Here is a 21,052-nt window from a genome sequence, read left to right as displayed (position 1 = left end):
GCTAACAGCGCATCCACGACGACGCTGGTGCTCCACAAACGTGCTCCTCGGAGTGGATCCTCCCGCTCGGCCCGGCCCGAGCGTATTCCCTAGCCCGGTAGTTGCGGAGCGGCACGACACGTGCCAGGCAAGTAACGCGAGTTGTACGTTCACTGCTTTCACGATAGAAAATTATCGGCACTAAGCTTGTTTGTTGGGATTTTGCACTACTTTCGTGCGGATCAGTCAACCAGGTGCAGTAGTTGACACACCATAAAGTGCAGCTTTTAAAACATAAATCGAAAATAGGTTTAATTAATATCCAAACCGACATGTTAGCTGTACACTAGATATCTAAACAAGGTCCACTTTGTGCAGGAGAAATATCTACAATACTGAAAACTATCGCATGTTGAGTGTAATAATAACACAACGCATATTTGTCTCTCGGTGCCACTCCCAGCCGTCTCCAGAACGTTGCCGTGCCCTGGCGGACTTGTCGCCATAAAGAAACCATTTTTACGATGTCGACGTCTTCTTTATCGCTTTCATCGGCGCAGTGTAGAGTGCAGAGTACCGCGTACGTGACCATATTTGGCGAGGAGAATCTTGTCCGCGAGAGGGTTAACAAGCGAAGCAATAAGAATGCATCAGAGCTTGTGCAGTTACAGGGTTTACAGGGTTTCGATGCGCAATTGATACTTTGCTGTCACCAGACCATTGGTGAGTTTCAGTCACAAACCACGAAAGATCGTCCTTTAAAAGTCACGCAATGGACCCCAAACCCAATTTTTGACCGAACATTTGTCGAATTCATTAGTTCGACGGCTACTTGCTTGCGGGCTTACATAACGTGTTCCGGCTGGGCCAGCCCAGCGCGAAGCTTGTCAATCAAATTCGCTACGTAATTTGCTCACTCAAGCCGGTCTCGAACATCTGCTTCGCTGGGGCAGCGGAATGTGCTGCGAATCGAACCGGAGCGCTTCCGAGCCGCGGCGGCCACTTGTTGCATATTTGGAAGGTTATGTGTGCGCGAGCATTCGATCGATTCCGAGCGGCCCAGACATCCCGTCATCCCGTCAATCAAAGACGAAGGGTGGTCGATGCTGCCGGCGATAGGCGATCATCTAACACGTAACCCGCCACACGGTGGTAGCGTTTGCCATCGTCACGGACCTCGCCCAACGCCGGGCGGAACCCTTTTCTATCTCACGATCAACTACGATTTTTTCGGAGAGGAAGTTTGGTAAAAGTCAACGCCGCCATCGTCGAGGCCGGACAACAATGTACTCCTCGACCTCGGTCCTTCGACCGACGAGAGGGCACCACTTAAGCAAAGGAGTCCCCGACATGAGTGATTGTCATTTGCAAATCGGTCGACAGTGTCGCGGCGAGCCGCTCCAGTCTCATTGCCATTGTCCGTGGGGAGGGAAGGGTTTCGCAAGACCTGTTCCCAGAGGCTGCCCGGAGACTCGGTCTCCGGGGTCGGTTTTAACCAGATCGCCTCGGACCACATCACCATACCACGTGCTTTCGTGTTACAGCAGGAGCAGGAGCGCCAAGACGTCTAGAGGTCTCTCCGACTGTCTGTCGTTTTTTTTTTCTCTTGGTGATCCCTCTCCACGACACTGACCCCGCTCGTGGCGGCCTGTCACGTGGTTTGTGTGTCCTTTTTTGTGGTTTGCTTCGAAGCAAAAAGCATCGATTTCACTTCGAAATTAGTGGAGCTTTTCGAGCACGCACACTTCAAACACCGACCACCGACGGTCGGAAAGGGAGTTCAAGTCCTGGAGTAATTGAATATAGCTTCACAGGACCGTTCACTTTCTTAGGTGTCGCTTACGACTCAAAAATCCAAATCAGCATCAGAGCCCATCACGGCGCAAGTATTTTGCGAAGGGCACTAACCAACTTATCACGGAATGGTCAGGAAGGTCGTGCACTTATCAACCGGTGAAGAGCGCTCCGTTGCGTGCACAGCCCCACTTTCTCGATCGCCGCCTCGATCGTGAGTGGAGTTGAATGTGGAGTTTTCGCTAATGACTTTTATGTAATGGCGGATCTGGTCACGGACTGACGTCAGACCCAGCCACCACCCCTATGGCACCTACCGCTCTCCCCCCAGGTCAGAAGGTGGAGTTGAGTTGGGACTAAAAATAAACAAAACAGAGCTTCGCGTATCGTACCACCCCACGAAAGGCGACCCTGGTGACAGGCATCATCAATCAAAACTGCAAAATTCTCCACATGGCCACACACGCCAGCCAGAGACCTTCCATTAAAACTCCATTAATCTAGTGGGGGGCGGGGGAGGAAGGCCGCCGCCACGACACCCTGACGCGCGTGAGGTGACCTACAAAAGTTGCAAAACCGATCGTTCGATCGCGCCCAACAATGGCCGGCCCGCGGGTGGACAAGCGAAGTCCGCACCTAAGGTCTCAAACAAAATGGTGTCAGGTATTTGATCTCGATTACAGTTCGCAGTACGAGATGGAATTTAATCCACCGTAGAAGTGTCAATGGTACAACTTAATCCTATGCGCTGATGATCGATCGGATCGAGAGTGAGTCTTTATGCTCCAAAAACAGTAAACAAGCAATCCTTTCGTCCAGATCGGCGTTAAACGTCGGGCGCGGGCCGTAGGTAGTCTCAACAAGTGACTGTAGGAAGTTTGAATATTCAGCCCTTATATTTGAACGAGGGCTGTCCAGATCTGGATTCGTCGCATTGGGCCGATTACCATTCATTAGCACTCGGTCAGCATTCAGTCAGCCAACGCATCTCTCGTCCGGATCGCGAACCAGAATTGGATCGCGATCCCTCCATCTTACCCTTGTGGATCGGGGTGCTGCCGTGACCTTTGCCAACTGATGCGATTTTCGTTGCCGTTCTGGCTCATTTCGTTCGCCCCCTGCAAAACTGCAATCTGCGCTGCCGTCCGACGTCACATGCTGCCTCGCTGGCTATCCCCTGTAGATCATGTATGCCGCGTGGTTTCGCGCCAAGCATTTGCATTCGTTCGTGTAATTAAAACGTTCCCCCCATTCAACCGGGCGGCCAACTAGGAAAGCCCTTCCGCGAAGTTGTTATACCGTGTGGGCCCCGGTCACGAGTCACTTGATCGCCCCGAACCCCGAGAGTGGGGTTAAGCATGTTCGAACGGGGACAACGGCAGCAGCAAAACGAAGAAGAAGAAAAAAAAAGCTCGGCTCCGCAGCATCGTGCATTGAGACCCGCCAGAGGATCGTGGCGGCCGCCAGCCTGTCTGGCGTGAATGTAGCGCGATAGAGAGAGGTGGCAGGCGCGCAAAAAACGCCGAATTCGCCGCGCCGAGACCGTAACCTCGAAATTGCGATTGCGACGCGAAGGACGCCGCGCGCGAGATGTGGCGCGTGCGATTGGCACCCCCCCCTCTCGGAGGTATGTCGTGGCGTTACGCGACGGCGTTGTTCACGGACGATGTGCTGTGGTGGTGCTCGGAGACCGCTTTGGGAAACCCAAAAATTGCGAATCCAAAAATTAGCCACCTATCATACCTCGGGACGGGACGTTTCCCAATTTTTCTCGCCTCGCCACACGTGCGCAACCGGGTAAGGGGTTGATAGCGATTACACAGCGATTCCCACGGCGCCCGCGGCTGAAAATGAAAGCTGAACCGCGCGCCATTGCAGGTGGCCACACCTCGGTTAATAATCCGCGCAATCGGCCTGCAATTACGTCGTTAGCATATCATTACGCACCCGGCATAAGTATTTACGCGCCCGAACGAGCATAACTGGCGGACCTTCCCTCAACATCGGAGCGGCTGCGCTGTTGATAAGCGTCGCTGATTAGGCACCCAAACAAGGAACGCTATGTTGTGCAAACTTTTCCAATCGCCAAACAGTTCGTTCAACCCGTACAGGCGGGGCAGAGTGTAGCCGAAAATAGTCACAAATTGCACAAAAATACCCGTCAGTAGGTCAATGAGTGGATTCCATCCACACGTCGCGGTAACACACTGTTATTTGATCCCTCTTGCGCGTCAACCACGAAGCTAACGGGCCTAAGAACGACGCTCTTGCGAGGTGTGGTCTGCGGTCAATTACACTCTCAACTGTAGGTCTGACAGTCTAAGGCCTCTCGAAGATGGTGATACCGCCGATTTGCGTCATATTCTGGACCGAGCAGGGATCGTCAGACAAGACTAGACGAACCAGGTCCAAGTACCGGAAAGTATTAGAGTTCACCCGTCGTTCAAGTTAATTCATTTAATATTAGGTTGGCTAAAAAGAAATCGACGTTTTTCACGATAGATGCCTTTAGTGATCGATATCTCGTGAAGTATCGATCGTACAGTTTCAAGTTTAGGCTCGTTTTAAAGCTGATTCCTTACACTTTAAAAAATGCATTCATTGTTTTTTGTTTGTTTCATTCGTTTGTGAGTTACAGGGTGTTAACAATGGAGGTCGACGATGAAAAAATTCGGTATATTTTAAAGTTTTTGTCCGATAAAGGCGAAAATTCATGCTAGGCCGCTGAAATTGTGCATGGTGTTTATGGTCTCGATACTTTAAAAGCTAGTAACGTTTAATTTTGGGTTCGTTGACCCGTTTCGGTTATTTTTTATGTTAAAGATGCATCTCGCACAGGCAGACCTGTCATCGAAAATGTCGATAAAATCGCAGAAATAATCAAAGTAGATCGGCATTTTAGTAATCAGAGCATCGGCCAGGAGCTAAAGATCAATCATCGAACAGCTTAAAGTCATTGGCGCAAAGCTGGATTCACAAAGAAGCTCGATGTTTGGGCCCCACCCTATTTACACCAAAAAACATGATGGCTCGACTTGCCATCTGCGAAGTTTTGGCCAAACGGAACAAAATCGACCCATTTCTTTAAATGATTGATACTGGGAATGAGGTATGGCATACATACGACAATACTGTGTAAAAATAATCGTGGTCTAAGGGTGGTAAAACAGATTAACCGGTGGCCAAACCAGGAATAACGGCTAAGAAGGTTCTACGGGGTATATGGCGGGACTTGAAGGGAATTGTTTATCATGAGCAACTTCCGTGTGGCTTAATACTAAATTCAGATTGCTACCGTCATTTACTGTACCGTTCGAAGCTAGCAATTGACGAGAAACGGCCAGAATCGGTCAACAGAAGAGGTTTTGTGTTCCAACAGGACAACGAAATGTTACGCACGTCTTTGGTGGCTCGCCAGAAAATCCAGGAGTTTGGTTGGAAAGTTTTAATGCATCCACCGTATAGTCCAGACCTTGCACTAAGCGATTGACACCTTTTTCGCGCATTACAAAATTTCCGGAGTGATAAAAAACTGAGATCAAAAAAGGGTTATGAAAATGGATTTCTCGAGTTTTTCGCCAATAACGAATAATCCTTTTACAAGAGAGACATTATAAGACTACCTTTGAAAAGACAACTAATTTTCCAACAAAATGGTGCATATTTGACGCAAATCGGACCATTGGAAACCTGTTAAATATAGTTCTGAACATCACCCAAAAAACGTCGATTTCTTTTTAGCCAACCTAATAGATCATTTGTCGGACAGTACTTTGGCAGACCTCCTACATAACTGCGCATTCCACAACTCCCAGTAGGATCGGGTCGCGCGACGTGACGTTTGTTTATTTTCTTGGCTGCCCCCAAAATAAGGTTCCGGTCTACGGGTCCGGATTAACGGCAGACAGATCGTGCTCGATAGCAAAACATTCCAAACGATGTAGGAAACGCTTCACTCCGATCTGCGATCTGGCACGACACGTCCCATCGTATCGCGCTGGATTCGGTGGATTTGTAAAACACAGTTCCGCGCCACTTCGATCGCGGCTACTCTCGGCCACGTTTTGCCACTGGACAACGCGGCTACAACTGACGCCCGATGCGCAATAGTAAGTGACCGCACTTACGATCGCGCAAAAGGCGTCTTTCGGTCCGGTCGAGGTGTTAAATTATTTGCTTTCCAATGCATTCCACGTCGCCCGCTCTTGGAATCTGACTAACGGGCAGAGCTAGCTGTTGCGCCGTTGCGTTCGGGCTCGGGCACGAATGAGACGGCAGTTCCGCGGTGTTAGATCTGTACAAGATCTAACGCGATGCACTGTTGGCCAGCGGCCAAAAATTCGCTGGAAACTGAATGCACGCCGAGTTCGGTAACGAAGCGTAGGTTTTCGGTAGACACAACTCACATTCGCGCATGGCAATGAATGTGATCAAGCGTGATGGCGATCGAAGAGGTTTCCTGAAAGCGCTTCAGTGGTACTTTGGGTTTATTTTGGGACGAATAACTTTACGCAAAAAGCGAACAGCGACAAACTGTTGTACTATCTTTCCGTTTGGATGCATGGGCATATCCAATTGGTAAGTGGTTGAAACTGTGGTCACCGTTTGATCAAGAATCAAGAACTCTGTTTGGTGTACTTCAAAAATTACTAACCGATTGCTAAGCTGGCATTTTGTTTAGTCCGTCATTTACGCTGTTACAGACTTTATTGTTTAAACATATTACGCCTATTCGTAAATTTTGTGAACAGAAGCAGCCATAATAAACTTGATTATATCTATTAATACTATAAGAAATTTTATTTGAATGTTTCAATATCTCAGAATTGTTCCGCCGTGTATTTGGTAATCATTTTATTTAATCGCTCAGAACGAACTAGGAATTGACTCCCTGAGCTTACGCAAGGCAGAGAGGAATAGGAGCCCGTTCATTGTTTCGTAGATTTAAGCACACGTACCACACAAATATCTATATTATCGATTTCCGGTACCAATTCTCTGGTCAAATTAACGACATCCGTTAATAATTTGAGGAAAACCGGCCCCCAAGCGGTTTGTGCATTCCAATGTGCTTAATGGCCCCTCACTCGTGGCGATCGTTACCGTTAATTGGAAAGCAAAAAAACCGAAAAATCAAAAACACTTCCACGCGGCGATGCAGTTAATAACAATTAGAAGCATTATCATGATCGCAACCGCAGCCCCCGCGCAGGTCGACTGCAGCGCTTAACATCCACGTGCACGTGCCGAACCCCTGCGCCAAAGCCCGACCGCGGTTAGGAAGGGCGGCAAATGGAAAATCCACCCCGCCGGAACCCATCAAGTGGGTGCGCGCACTTGATCGTCGTGGCAGGTGCCCCTTCCATGACACAGCCCTTTGCTTGCCTCCACAGGCCAGTTGCGAGTGCATTTGAATATTTTCCTTCCGCGAGCAATCGTCACCGTGAGGTTGGACCCTGCCGCAGCAACACCAACACGCCCACCGAATGCGGAACGAATAGATAATTCCGAAGCGCACCCAATTTGCTGCCACAAATCACTGACATTGACACCTTATCGGTGGTGGCGCGACGGGCGTCCTCCGCGCGGTTTTATGTTGATGAGTCGTTGCGCACCCAGCGGAGTCGTTTATGATTGGTGGGAGTGTTGCCATTTTAATCAACTTGTTAAAAAGAATTAATTTCGTTTAAGTTGCGCCCTAGACACGTCTCGGGGTGGAAAAATACGAACGTTTAATGAGGCGCAGCTCCAGTTAAAAAAACAACAACTAACCCATCACTACGTTAGAAGCAATAGATGATAATCTGTTTAGTACACACTGGATCAAGATAAGATTAAACGAAGACCATCGGTTAACCTTCTCCTACTGCTCACCTTAGTCAGTTCTTGCTGTCCTTCCGTTAATGTGGCAAAAATATTAAACAGAGGTTCCATCGACGATGGCCGCTATGTGGACCAACATAGGCAGCGATGTCAGGTATCTTGAACGGAAACAAGAGCCACACCGCGGGACAGAGGCATTCTGCTGAGCCATCATCACCGCATCGGCGCCGTCTAATACTAAATGCACGGTGCATTCCTAATGCTGATTCAGATGTGTCCCTCTTCTACTTCTTCTGGTGACGGTTCTTCAAAGCACTGTTCCCGTCCACGACTCTATGCGTGCGGCTCCAAGAAAAGCGCCTTTCGGAGCACATCCCTATCGCTATCGCAGTCGCGATGGCTTAGTCACTGGAGGGAATCATCACCCCGGCCCCGATCGAACACTTTCGTCACACCACACGCGGCCGGTTCCAGTTCCCCACTGCCCGGCGTCCGCTAAACACACGCGACAGAAAACGTGAATCGCCGGAGGAGCCGCCACACATGTGTGGCTACCATATCTCGCACCCATTATTGTCGCGTATTAATTTGAGACCGTCACTGCAATCATCGACAGCAGTAATAATAATAATAATCGCGCACACCCTGAAAGGGGCATGTTTGTGGTTGGCAACGTCTTCCTGCGCCAGCCAAAAGGGCGGCGCGTGGAGCACGATCGAGAACCGCTTGGAACGAATTTGCGTTCCAAAGGGCCGGCAGCCGGCAGCAGCGGCTAGTGTGTATGCATTTTAATTCGAGTGCCTTGCCTCACCGAATGCTTCAGCGGAATGCCTGAAGTGATGCGCTGGCGGGCAAGTCGTACGCGAAGGTGGCGGCACGTGTGCTGCACTTCGCGACGATTGCGGCAAGGGCTTTATGGTACGCGCGCGGTGGACTGGTGGAGAGTTTGACGCCGATGCCGACGACCCACTGATAGAGGTGCGAACAAACTGTTTGCCTATACTATTTATTTCAGCGGGAACATAATAATTCTATGGCTTATGGTCCTCTTTTTATCGCTCATCCAACTGACTCAAACGCACAGTGAATGGATTGCATTATTACACCGCTCACTGATCTCCAACGGAACTGGCGAACTTCATTGCGAAGGTAAAAGGTTGGACAAAGGGTTGATATGCCCGGACATCGGCCTGTACATTTTTATTGATGAAGAACAGTTGTGCAATTTAAGAGAAGTTTGCTTCTTGAGCTCCGTACGGTTTCAATCCACAAAGGACAATAAAACATTAACTGGATTTGCGTTTCAGCGGCATAGGACAGCTTCGGCCGCGACACCGGTGTGTACCGGTTAGCGGACTTCCGTTCGCTGGTTCGCGCAAAATCCGTTCTAACCCCACGGGTCGGTCGGTCGGTGGGAGAAATGCATAGCCGCCGTCACCGAGCGTGATAAGAAGCCAGCAGTAAACAACGTGAACAGTTTCCGCGCTCGCGCTCTGTCAACCAATGATAAGCTGCCGGCAGCGGGTCTGGTTTGCGGACAAACCCTTGCCTAGCATGGCGGCTCTTCGCTGTTATGCACGCCACGAATGCAGCGATGAACGAAGATGATTGAACCGAGCTGGTGGAGCCTGAACCACTGGTCGAAGGTGACCGCTAGACATTACCAGAACCACCGCGGGCGCATTTATCGGAGCAAAAGTCCGGTAAACAAGATCGCCAAAATGGAGCCATGAATGGAGCCGTGCTCCGGTTGCGTGTGGCGCAAACGCGATCGCTACATGACCACGTTTGCCCAACGTAAGGAAACATGCACGAGGAGCAGCGCCACTACCTTACCGGCCGGCTGGCCGGTCTACCCGATGGTCAAGAAGGGGTTGTTAACCGTGGCGGGGGTCCGAGAGTCACGCCACGCGTTTCCGACAAATCGGAAGCGAACAGGACACCCGCGAACCGCCGAGGGGCGGCGTATTTTGATTTTTGCACATTTTTCTTTTTAATAGTGACACCAAAATAACGAACCAGAAGTCGGCGTTTGCTTGCCCAAGCGGATTCCAATGGGGAACGTGGTTTAAATGGCAATGGGTGCGAATTTTTATTGTGTTTTGAAAGGGAATGCGGGAACACTACAGGACCGTTTGCTCCTGAGAGGAACATAGCAGCATTGCATTTATTTGAAATTGTTTTCAATTTCTATACATTCATGTGTTGGCAGGAATGTTGCAACGTGTTGAAGAGTTACGACGTGATATGTGCTATCGTTAAATAATTATGCAACATGTTCTTTTTCCATCGAAGAGAGTCTGAATAATCATTGTCCATAACTCAACCGGAAGGCTGACTGCTGCACGTCTGCGTAAGGCATTGTTGCTCACGCACAATAGTGACATCTAAAGCAACAACAAAGAAAATACTAAAGAACATAACATAAAACACATAGCCTGGAACTGTAAAGCTCGTAAAGTAAACGGTAAGGTAAAGCTCTTTCTGCACTGGGTGCCTTTCAATATTGCGAAGCGATAAAAAAGAATTATGTTTTTTCTTTTCAAATAAGCCATTTGATATCTTGGGGGCGGAGCCCACAAACCACCGAGCGGGGTGCAAGCGTTTAATCGATTATACTCGCACCTGGGCGCCATGGTAAGGGGTTACCGATGCACGGCCATTATTATCGCCTTTACATTAGACTGCGCTTGTCGATGGCTTGCTGGCTGTGGCTAAAACCACTTCATCGAACCGGCCACTGTAGGATGGTGTCCGATTTCAAGAAGGCAGTCCAAGGCGGAAGCAATAGAAAAACGTACTCTTGACGTCAGACCGTAATGCACATATGTTAGGGCGAGAAACATTGAACAGAAACAATCAACAAGTGACAGTAACTGAATGGGTATTGCAAAAGTGGTAGCTTTGGACCACTGGACCTGCTGAAGTTGATGAGCCGATAAAATGGTACAATTCCCTTAAAACATAATCATAGGTTGGCTACCCCTGGATGGATTTGTAAGTTTAAAACAACAAAATGCTGATCTACCATGATGATGACTGGGAACATAAATACCCTGAGCAACGCGGATAAAGGGGACATCTTCGACAAAAAACCAAATAGCGAAAAGTATCAGACCTGAAGTGAAAGAGAACTGTCTGTGTTTCTCGTGGTCTGCGTCTGGGAGTGCAGTCTGGAAATGCATTTCACTTCCCGTGGGTCGGAAAACCTAGCCCTATATATAGACATCGGGGGGCTGAATCCTGCGCCATCCATCCGGGCCGGGTTTTCCTCCCCGCCTCCGGGCGCGGCACGCCGGCTTGGAACCGGACCGGCACAGAAATCTAGGTTATGGCGTGTGATGTCGTCGCGTTCGCGTGTCGTTCGTTTTCACTCTCGAGATGACTTTCGCTGCCACGAAGTCGAATCGTCCACGAGCGAACGCATCCGCATGCCGCATAGAAGGTGGTGGCAAAGGAGCTAGTTCTGGCCCTAACCCTGGCCTTGAACACCCCTCTTTGCGGCGGCGGTGGCCTCCTTGGGGCTCGGCGTCGGAATTGAGGCGCCGGCCCAAGGAGAAGGAGGAGAATGTTGAAACGAAAGTGCATCGGCAGTTCCCAGAGCAGGAGGAGAGAGTGCATGCATCATGTGCAGTCACACAATTCGAAAAGCTGGCCGCGGCAACGATTCGCGCGTCGTCTGTTCGGCAGGAAGTGCAACATGTGCATGTAGAGGTGGTAAAAATAGCAGTAGCAGTAGCACCACTAGTTCTGCCACGATGGTGCCACCGAGTCGGGAACGAAATAGAAAAGGCACACATTTCGTGGCATCGTCGTCGGAGCGGCGCAACGATTGCCACAAATCTTCGAATTACGTCTGCTGGGGAACCGTTTGTAATGAAAGCAAAGTTCTGGGCAACGGTAAAATGTTATACTATACCGTTTGGCAATTTGTAAATTATTTAATAGTTTTTCTACGTCATTGTAGAAGCAGTTATATGCTCTTATAGTTTTTAATAATCTATTCTGCTGTGGAATGTTTTTTGGGCGTTTTTTTCTATATTCATCTTTTAAATCATATTTACGCTCATGAATATACATTGTGAAAATGCTGACTTAAAGTTACATAAAAGTAGTCTTCCGTACCAATGATACTATCTTCAGAAACACATTAGGACTTTCCACATAAACAAACCATATCTTTTTTGTTAAACTAGCAGTAGAAATACCATTCGAACGGAGCCTGAACTTGGTAGAACGAGGAATCAATAAGAGGACTCTCGGGTTGTACATAGTAATAAAAGAGAATTGACTGTATTTTGTACATAACCTTTTTTGTCAAATTCTATCACCTCGACCCAACGAAATTTATGAATGAAACATCAGAAGTACGCATCGATCATAAGTCCAATACGAGACAACAATTTAACTTCCCACAAAAACACAACTGTAGTACATCCCACGTCATCCGGGGTCGGTTGGGAGGTTCTCAGAAAGCCATCAGGGCCTTGCTCAGTGGGCACATTGCCCACTCGCGTTTACGCGAATATGCCATTCGTTGGAAAACGCTCGGGTTAAGAGCGCACTGCGAAAGGGGAAAAGTTGTTGTTTTCATTTTTCTATTGTTTACCACCAATCGGTGGAAAACAAATTCTGTAGCCAAAACGGTGACACTATTTTTCTGAGAAATGCATTTTTCACACATCTCTAGTGTCGTTGATACAAACAATAAGATTTATTGGCGTTGGTTTAGGTCACCTTAGCCGTAGACCACCAGGAAATTCAGGTGAAATGGACGCTGGTTCACGCTGTTTTTTTGAGAATTTAAAATAGGAATCTGTTCGGTCTATAAGAGGTAAACAGTGCTAATCTAAGCACTGCGGTACTCAAACAAAAAATGATTAAGTGGTGTTTGTTTTGTAATATGTCTTACGAGCGTCATCTTATGTTTTAAAGCAACATTAGAACTTTACTATATTTAGAAATTCTTTCGCGCGTAGAAAAAGGAAAAGAGACATTCATAGTTATTCAAATTTAGGCAATAAGTATCATCGAACGAATATGCCTCTAAATGCATACCGATTGTTCACAAAATAGCTCCCAACAGGTGAAACAAACGCCACAATTGTCACCAACCATTTTAAAGGCAGAAACATCGGGATTAGTTTTGTTTAAATATCGGATTCGGTAGACGCGTGGTGCTACGCGAGGTCACAGCAAACATCTGGAAAACACCCGGATGGTTCTGGTGACTGAAACGTAGCTATTGATAAATGGCCTGGTGCGTAATTCCACTGCAAAGAACTTACTACAAGCTCCGGGCCGTGCCCAACAAAGAGAGATGGCGCAACATATTTACATCGCATAAAACCACCCTAATGAAAGGCAACATCCTTATTCTCGGTGGAGGGTTGCCTTTTTGGAACCGAGATTTTTGGAAGTGCGACATGCTCTTTGGTCCAGTGAGCGAATTCCTTTCGTTCCAATTTTGAAGGGATTTCAAACTCGCGAAGCATGTGCCACGGAAGCACGTGAGGCCGGATTGTCAACTCACTCCAAAGCACGGGAAAATCCTTGAACCGAGGGAAACGGGGTCAAAGACCGTTTCAGGGACGCCAGGAAGCGTGTCCTGGCGCGGAGCATGCGCTGCGCGTTGTAGAAAAAGGAAGGATATTCGTAGTACCATCATATCAGGACACTGCACGAGTACATCCTTCTCGCTCGCCCACCCGCTTCGCGGTCGTACTTCGGAATGCTGGTGCCAATCTCGTGTTGTTGCCACCATCATGCCATAGTGAATCAAAACAAAGAACTCTTCCCCATTAGTCGGGGCTCCACAAGGATACGTACCTTTGCGACGTCCGTAGGGTCCCAGAAAGGCAACCCCCTTGCCGATCACGTTTTCATCAATGTATTTCATGATCTTCAGCGTATCCTCGGGCCGTTTCGCCGGGGCGAAGGCAGCCTTCGGTTTGGTGGCCGGCGGACGCAACGGAAAGTCATCGCCGCTCAGCGACAGGCTTTTGGTGCGGCTGGCTTTCTTCAGGCTCATGATGAGCGCTCCGCCGTCGGCACCGTCCTGTGCGGTTTCCACGATTACAGGTTGCAGCGACAACGCGGAACACAAAGCGGGACGCCAACCGGAGGGGAGCACTGGGGAACACAGAAGGATGCTACTATAGCAACCCCCACGAAGGCCACTTTGTTCGCCTTTTTACCAGTGGCAGGACCACACCAAGGACCTACCGCAACGGTGACGTCAACAAACACTACGCACCTTCGCACACCACATACGGCAAACCCAACACAGCCCCCAAACGCAACAACAGTAGCTCCACGAATACGTAATAGAGAACCGAACACACGCACGCACGCTCACACGCACGTTGAAAGAATCGCTCGCTGTTCACCTACTTTCCGTCACACACACCACCACAGCATTTGACAACCCTTTCTGACACTTTTACCGCTCGCGTGAATAACAGACACAGCACGGGCCCTTTTTTGGAGCTTCACGAAACACGCACGCAACACACCGACCACACACTCAGACACGATTTTCGCTCGAGCAGGATTCTGTTTTGTTGTTCTTCAGCGCTTTTCACTTTGTTTTGATTGAAGCCACGGGCGATCGAGTATCTTTCCGAGCCTAAGGACTCGGCCAGGCAAGTGGCTTACCGATTAACGGTCACAGACCGTGCAATTGGGGATAATCACACAGACACACTGTCACTGCACACGCATGGGGCTAGCATACGCGGCATTTACATTCAGCCGTTAGTAGACACAGAGAGAAACCAGCAACGCGCGAAAACAACCATCCGATCACGGGCACTTTAGAAATTCAGTAGTTGGTCGTAAAAATTACCGGAGCCGGAAAACACGTCCGAATACTTCGAGAGCACAAGCGCGCGCACAAAAACGCGTCCGACGCATTCAAAAGTAGGAAATCAATCATACATTTCACTGAACTTACTAAATCACAAGTGATTTTGAACGTTGTTAAGATAATAATAATAAGATAATCTTTTTATCTTTTATTATTTTTATTTTTTTTTATTAGCTTGAAGCTTCCTTCATCTCAATGTAATTTTTGTTCTTTTGTCGTCAAAATATTTTTATGAATGTTGTTTTTATGAATTCGTCCGATTTCTGAACCTAACCAAGAAACTGCGAACCTGAACCTGACATCCGAGTCAACCCGAAGGTAACTCACGAATTCATCCGTCACGCGATTTTTTTCCTAACGCACTGTGGGGAATTTATATCGGAAAGGTGCACATATTTAAAATGTTTTAATCTAATGCCTTATGAATGTAAAAAATGGTATGAAATGATCGATGAGCTTAACCCATTGCGTTTGTGGGAATTTTTACCATCCAAATTATTACCCCTGAACTATTATTGCAACGTTTGATAGAGTACTAATTAGCCTTTTTCATCCAAACTTAAAGCGATATTATCTACTTGATTAAATACATGAACAATCGCGATATCGTCATTAATGTTTTCCTCCATGATAAAGAAATCTTTTACAAAAATAGAAACTTGTTAAAGTTGCTTTATGTCCGCCATTTACCCATAGTGCAACAAGACAAAATTGAGTTCTGTATTATCTTTCTCTCTCTCTGTTTGAACAAATTTCTCTCTGTATTTCTCTATTCTCTCTCGTTTTCTGCGCTCTCTTCGGTTTTTTCGACCGAAGTGTAAAAATGGTTCATCCGAAGCCGATCAGCTGTTTCGATTTATGTGTATGTGTGTACTCGAGCGACTCAACTTAAGTTGAGAGAATTCTCTCATCGTGTTCACTCACTGCGATCATGATCACACCATAACCCAGTGAACAATTTTGAGTGCCCGAGCTACCCCTCGGCCTGAGGAAGGGATGAGGAAGGCTGAAACCGAACCCCCGCTGCCTGCGACGAGGAAGAGAAAAGACGGGCAGGCGGGCTCGTGAGGGTCCGCTCGTAGGCAGCAGCGGAAAAGAGCGGAAGAAACCACGAGAGGAGGGAGTTCCTCGCGCGAGCTTGTGGGTTTGAATTACCTGGAGAGGAAGGGTGCCAGAGCCGAGAGGCAATACGAACGCGAGCTTGTGGGTTTCATTTACCCGGAGAGGGAAGGGAGGAAGGGCCGAGAAACGAAGCGTGTGTCGCCGGGCATTCGGAAATTTTTACAAGTCCGAGTGCATGGTCAGGTAGGTAGGGAAGGGTAGCGAAGAAATTCTATGTTCGGGACCACCGACGACAGTCAGTATCTTACTTTTGTTCGGTTAGGACTTAGTTGAATTTTCGTGTCGGGGCGAAGCGTCTGCCTCTGTATTTTCTAAGTGTCAAGTTCTCGTTCAGTGCTTTTCGTTCCATCATGTGTGATCCTGATTGAAATAATACAGGTAAGTTTATTGGACAGTGTTCAGTGACAGCAAAATAATGTTCAAAAGTTTTCACTTTTCTCGTTTCAGTCAGGTGTCTCGTCAGTTATCTCGTCAGTTTGTGGAAAAGGTAAGAACAAATGACAGGATTGCAATGCAAACAATCTAACAACAATTTACTTTCTTCTCTTCCTTTGAGAAATGCATCGAAGACCACGCGTGAACAATCTACGCAGCAAACAAAAACCCGGCTGGACCCACCGACAATGTGTGTGTACGCGAAACAATGTGTTCGACGGGATGCCTCTATACCGCCACCAACGCAGCATAGCGCCAGGAATGCACGAATAGGTAGGGAAGTGAAACCGTGAAATAGACGAGTGAGCGAAAGAGACGAAAAAAAAAACCGAAAATAAACCGAAAATCGAAACCGAAAACGAACCCCTGCATTTTTACTTCGGGAACCGACTGGGGATACGAGAGAAAGAAAGAGGGAGAGGGGACACATAGAAAAGAGGGAGAGAGACAAGGGGCACGCGCGAGAGAATTTAAACTGACAGTCGCTCGTTGCGCCATTTCAAAGTTCGGACAAAGTCGAGAACGATTTGGCGAAGAAAATATACATAGGATTGTCTCCGAACTTTCAACGTAACTGTGAACTTTCGGCTCGGGCACTCAAAATTGTTCACTGGGAAGGAAAAAAACCACGTAAATAGTAAATAGTAAATTTATTAGTAAACTCTTTTCACACCGAAAAATTGACTTATATGAATTAAAGTTTGTGTGGGTTTAAATAATGATTTCGACGACGATGAATTATCTCATACGACGATGCAAAATTACTTCAATCAAAAACACGTGTAAATGATAGTATTTTTAGCGAACATTGATACAAAAGAATCCTTTTACCGGTTATGTGGACCGGGCTTTACTCTTAGAACCTTAAACAAACATTCAACGCCTCAAAGGGCGATTCAAAAAGAAGATACACTTATTTTTTCACACACTATGTTCAGTAGCTAAATTTCTTTTTTGTTTTATTAGTATTATTATTGAGCTCTTTTATTTTTATAATATCTAAAAAGAAATATATATTGTACCTGTGTAAACGGCCGGCCGATGAACGAGGGAATCTTTCCATTGATTACCTCTGTTAGTCATTTGGACCGCCTCCGTTCGTTCGATCTTAGGCGGAAGCAGTTATCGCTTTATAACCATAATTACAATTAACAAATGAATGGGAGTAAAAACACTGATGGGCGACCTTGCGCTGGTAGTAAAAGATGGGCACAAAACCCCTGTTCTAACCTGTTGTCACGTACTGCAGAGATGTTCTGTTGTTTCAAGCATAACTGTTGTGTTCCTAATTTTCTAGGTTTTTCAAATATCCGTATACAGCCGTCTAACAAAGAAACTAATTAGAATCTGCTTCCATTTCTCCTACAAAACTATCCAGCTACTAACGATCCAACTAACAAAGTGCTTTTACGTTTAGGTCTAGAGTTTATCTCTGGAAACAAACCTTAAACGCTTTAACGATCATGCAACTTCCGTTGTAATACTTTCTAACGTTTTCGACCAGGGACGGTATTTATAGGATATCTGAGTGAATCTGACGTAACAATCGCTTAGCTAGACACGGTGAGAAATTCCAGATGTTCCAATGGCAAACAAAGAATCGCGTTTAGCTTATTTTAACACAACAAAGACCGACCGAGAATCCGTGATGCAGCGTTATTCCCTCCACGAGGGTCTTGCTTGTGGAATCCGCGGGTAACTGCTGCTACTAACAACTTTTGACTCCACCTACTAAAATCAGGTATCGCCACCAGGTTACCGGCCAGGATCGAAACTTCCTGCCAAATTGCATCGAATGGTTAGTAGTTGCTGTTGGTAACCATGGCGCACGGGCCAACACAACAAACAAACGCGTTTTTTCTTGCCATCGTTGAAAATTCCTGTGTCAGCTAGTTGAGAGAGCTAAGAATTCACGTGCCTGCGGGTAAAAGGATTAGTCGCGTCGAAACTTGTCCGCGTTACCGAGACACATTTATTTTCAGGTCATCAGGTGACTCCACGAGCACTGAACGGAGTACTCTAACCTTAAAACGACACAATGCAATACTCGACCCGCGGCAACACTTTGTAGCACTACGCGGGACAGGAACCTCGTGGAACGTTAAGGTAGCGACCATGTCCGGGCACGGCCGCTCGGTGTTTGTGAACTCGTGCATCAAGAAGCCTCTCAGCCCTTCGAGCAAGCGACCTAATCCGTCCTTCCTGGTGCCGCAGTGTAGTCTCGATCGGGGTCTTCAGGACCCACGCGCCCAAGACGCCATGGGCACGATTACGCGGAAGAAGGCAACATCCAAGTGTCCACTGGCTCGGAATGGAAACTATCGTCGCACACGCTGTTGCTCCTTGACGCACCAGCTGCGCAAGGAAACGGACAACTTCCAAACGATGGTACAGTTCTACGACAGCATTCCGGATTACAATGATTTGCTGCATCTACCGCGCGAGGAGTTCTACTGCCGATTGAACACGCTCAAGAAGAAACAACGAGAGCTGAAGTCGATCTGCTGCACGACCAAAATGGATGTTAAGAATAGTTTTCGCACCCACCATGACACCAACAAACGAAGTGAGTCAGAGGAACTGGAGAATTACTGTTACAATGGTCCTGCTGCGAATCCAACGGCCGGTACCCAGCACAATGCTGAAGATGATGGCGGCGTTGGGACAAGGGAGAAGGAACGCAGCGACCAGAGCACCGACGATGGAGATTCCTTGCACTCATGGAGCAAGTCGCCTCCCACGGTAGTCGATATGGCCGAAGCTGGCAGCAAACCCTCCGGTGTGCCTCGGAAGGGATCCGGCAAGTCTGTGCGTATCGACAGCAACAAGGAGGACAACCTAAGCAATGGATTGGGAGAGAGTAGCAGACGGTACCGTTCTGGGACGCCCTACGTATCCGATCCGGACGAAAGTGCGACCACGTCAGCTACCACCAAGAATGCGTCGCCTTGCGCCACACCCATCAATTCGGACTTTATGGAGCGCTACGATCGATACGTGAAGCGTAACCTGCGCTGCAAGTCCGCCAGTCCTATTCGGAACCTCGCGAACATTACCGTACCGCAGCCGTACAAAATGACGCAGCGCGAGGAAGAACAACGGACGGCGCAGGAACTGCTGCTTAGCAGCAAGAACGCATTTCCGTCCGGCGAAACGTTACCGGAGTCGACCACGAAAACTCAGTTCCGGGCACACCCGGTGCCGATCACCTCTCGCATACCACTCTTCGACACCATAATGGCTGACCAGGATTATCGGAATAGGCTTGCGAAACTCAATTCGGAAATCGAACTCCAATCGCAGATGAAACCGTTTCAGTTTTCGGAGCGCTTGAATCGGGAACACAGTCGCTGCCTGAGCCGAAGTCTCTCTTCGCCCGCCCTGCTCGGTACGGGACTGACGGGTGGTCTAGAGGGGCTACAGTCGCGTGCGGTGCGCCCGTTTAAAGCTAAACCATGCCCTAAGAAGCTGTTCAGTAACTACTTCTACACAAAGGCCTGGGAGGACGAGTATTTTCGGCACCTCAACAAGCGGCTCCGCGCGGAGGAGATGCTCCGTCAGGCTCAGCTTCCACCCTCGATGGCCCGACGGGAACGGACTGAACGTAAGAATTGCCTCTCTCGTCACTCTGGTACCACCAACGAAGATGTGGCCAAAGAACGGCCTGAATCCGGTGGAGGGAAGAAGTCGAAACGCAAGCGAAAGCTTCGCAAGTCTGGCAAGCGACGGAAAAGCATAGAGGAAAAGTGTGCAGAATATTTTGCTTCCGTTTCCGACCCGAACGGGGTGAGTTCACTTTCGCCTGGTGTGCCATTTGAAACGGCGTTTCAAACCGTGTTCTTTTACAATTCTTTCAGATACCGTATCCTATCAGTAACTCGAGCTGCAGTACGGAAAACAACCGTGGGTCCGGTGACACACCATCCCCGATATACCCAGTGAATCGGCCGAATCTGGCCGCAACTTTACGTACAGAGTGGTGTCGGAAGAAGCTACGTGAACTGGAATTGGATGAAGTGACGGCCGATAAGAAGTTGGCTCCACGGTTCCGGTGGGGAGTTAAAAAGTCGCAAGCATTTCAGAACCTGAATCTGGAGTAGGTTTCCGCTTACGGAGATGACCGCTGCTGATCCATCAAGTCTGAAAACTTTTACTGACCATTCACAGTCACACGCACCAAGAAGAGCTGAACTTGCGACTCGCCACAAGGCGAGCCGAGCAACGTTTGCGCCAGGAGGAACACGCTATCAACATGGAGCTTATGCGGCAGCGCGTCAAGGCGGCTCCATTGTTGCTCGAAGGACCGCCACAATGGGGACCTCGGTTAGGCCACGTGGCACACCGATGCTCCAGTTTGAATCGCGACCCAGACAATGGTCTTCTCCGAAAGCCCGATAAATTATCGAAACTACTGCAGCTGAAACCATCCACCTCGACCGGCGGTGGCGGTACTGGCAAGAAGTGCGACTCACCGTCGACCAGCTGTACAGCCACCAGCTCCAGTGGCCACAGCCGAACAGGTGGACCCACTCGGAAACAACGGACGGCTGAAAAACGACGTAACAACGCCAATGGTAGCAAATTGAGCAGCTATTCGTTCGATTCGACTGCCAAGCACAGTTTCAAAGCGTGCGATAGCGAAGTGCTGAGTCTGTCCGACGTCTAGGTTCTGCCTAGAAGGTGAACAGAAAATTGCTCATCGCTGCGATCCGCACAACGCTAGGCCAGAAGACGTTGAAGTCAACCATAAAAACAATACAAACAACTGCACAATCAAATGTAGCGTACCGAAAGCGACCATAATGGTAGGATTAAGTTATTGCTTTAGTTGCTTTCGACTGCGTCTTGCAGTTCTTCCGGATTGTGTGGTCTTTGTAAAACCTTTCTCCCTTCCTATAGGGCGTATGGGTTCCATAGTAGATAATTTTATGTTAGCTGTGAAGGACACGAAGGACATGTGCAAGCTACACACATTTAATGAAGAACACCAGAAAACACGTGATTTGGATCCAACAATTGCGACTTTTAATT

General features: G+C 48.2%; 2 protein-coding genes and 1 long non-coding RNA gene across 5 annotated transcripts in view; 2 read left to right on the top strand and 1 right to left on the bottom strand.

Annotated features, from left to right (window-relative positions):
- LOC128275561 (uncharacterized) overlaps positions 1-14,596 on the bottom strand; it is a 41,113-nt gene extending 26,517 nt beyond the window's left edge. For 2 of the 3 annotated variants that reach the window (XM_053014110.1, XM_053014111.1), the window contains exon 1: positions 13,426-14,596. In XM_053014110.1, coding sequence (XP_052870070.1) covers positions 13,426-13,627 — 202 coding nt within the window. In that variant the 5' untranslated portion in view covers positions 13,628-14,596. The remainder of the gene's footprint in view (positions 1-13,425) is intronic. The other variant, XM_053014108.1, reaches the window with a different exon arrangement.
- Positions 14,597-15,833: 1,237 nt separating this feature from the next.
- LOC128274145 (uncharacterized) lies at positions 15,834-16,371 on the top strand. The gene is made up of 3 exons (XR_008269287.1): positions 15,834-15,964; positions 16,034-16,073; positions 16,143-16,371. It is a non-coding gene; the product is annotated as an uncharacterized LOC128274145 (long non-coding RNA).
- Positions 16,372-18,136: 1,765 nt separating this feature from the next.
- LOC128274083 (uncharacterized) lies at positions 18,137-20,687 on the top strand. The gene is made up of 3 exons (XM_053012169.1): positions 18,137-19,807; positions 19,879-20,117; positions 20,189-20,687. Exons 1-3 carry the CDS (start codon positions 18,137-18,139, stop codon positions 20,685-20,687), a joined length of 2,409 nt encoding a protein of 802 aa, XP_052868129.1.
- The last annotated feature ends 365 nt before the right edge of the window (positions 20,688-21,052 follow it).

Source organism: Anopheles cruzii, chromosome 3 (assembly GCF_943734635.1).
Source record: "Anopheles cruzii chromosome 3, idAnoCruzAS_RS32_06, whole genome shotgun sequence".
Taxonomy (NCBI): domain Eukaryota; kingdom Metazoa; phylum Arthropoda; class Insecta; order Diptera; family Culicidae; genus Anopheles; species Anopheles cruzii.
The sequence above is the reverse complement of the archived record's forward strand: the minus strand, read 5'-3'. Positions and strand labels throughout refer to the sequence as shown.

What these genes read in the sequence shown, in the direction of transcription:
- LOC128274083 (XM_053012169.1), top strand. Translation starts at nt 18,137, where the DNA reads ATGTCCGGGCACGGCCGCTCGGTGTTTGTGAACTCGTGCATCAAGAAG. An exon ending in CCGTTTCCGACCCGAACGGG is followed by an intron (nt 19,808 to 19,878) that starts GTGAGTTCACTT and finishes CAATTCTTTCAG; the next exon opens with ATACCGTATCCTATCAGTAA. An exon ending in TTTCAGAACCTGAATCTGGA is followed by an intron (nt 20,118 to 20,188) that starts GTAGGTTTCCGC and finishes GACCATTCACAG; the next exon opens with TCACACGCACCAAGAAGAGC.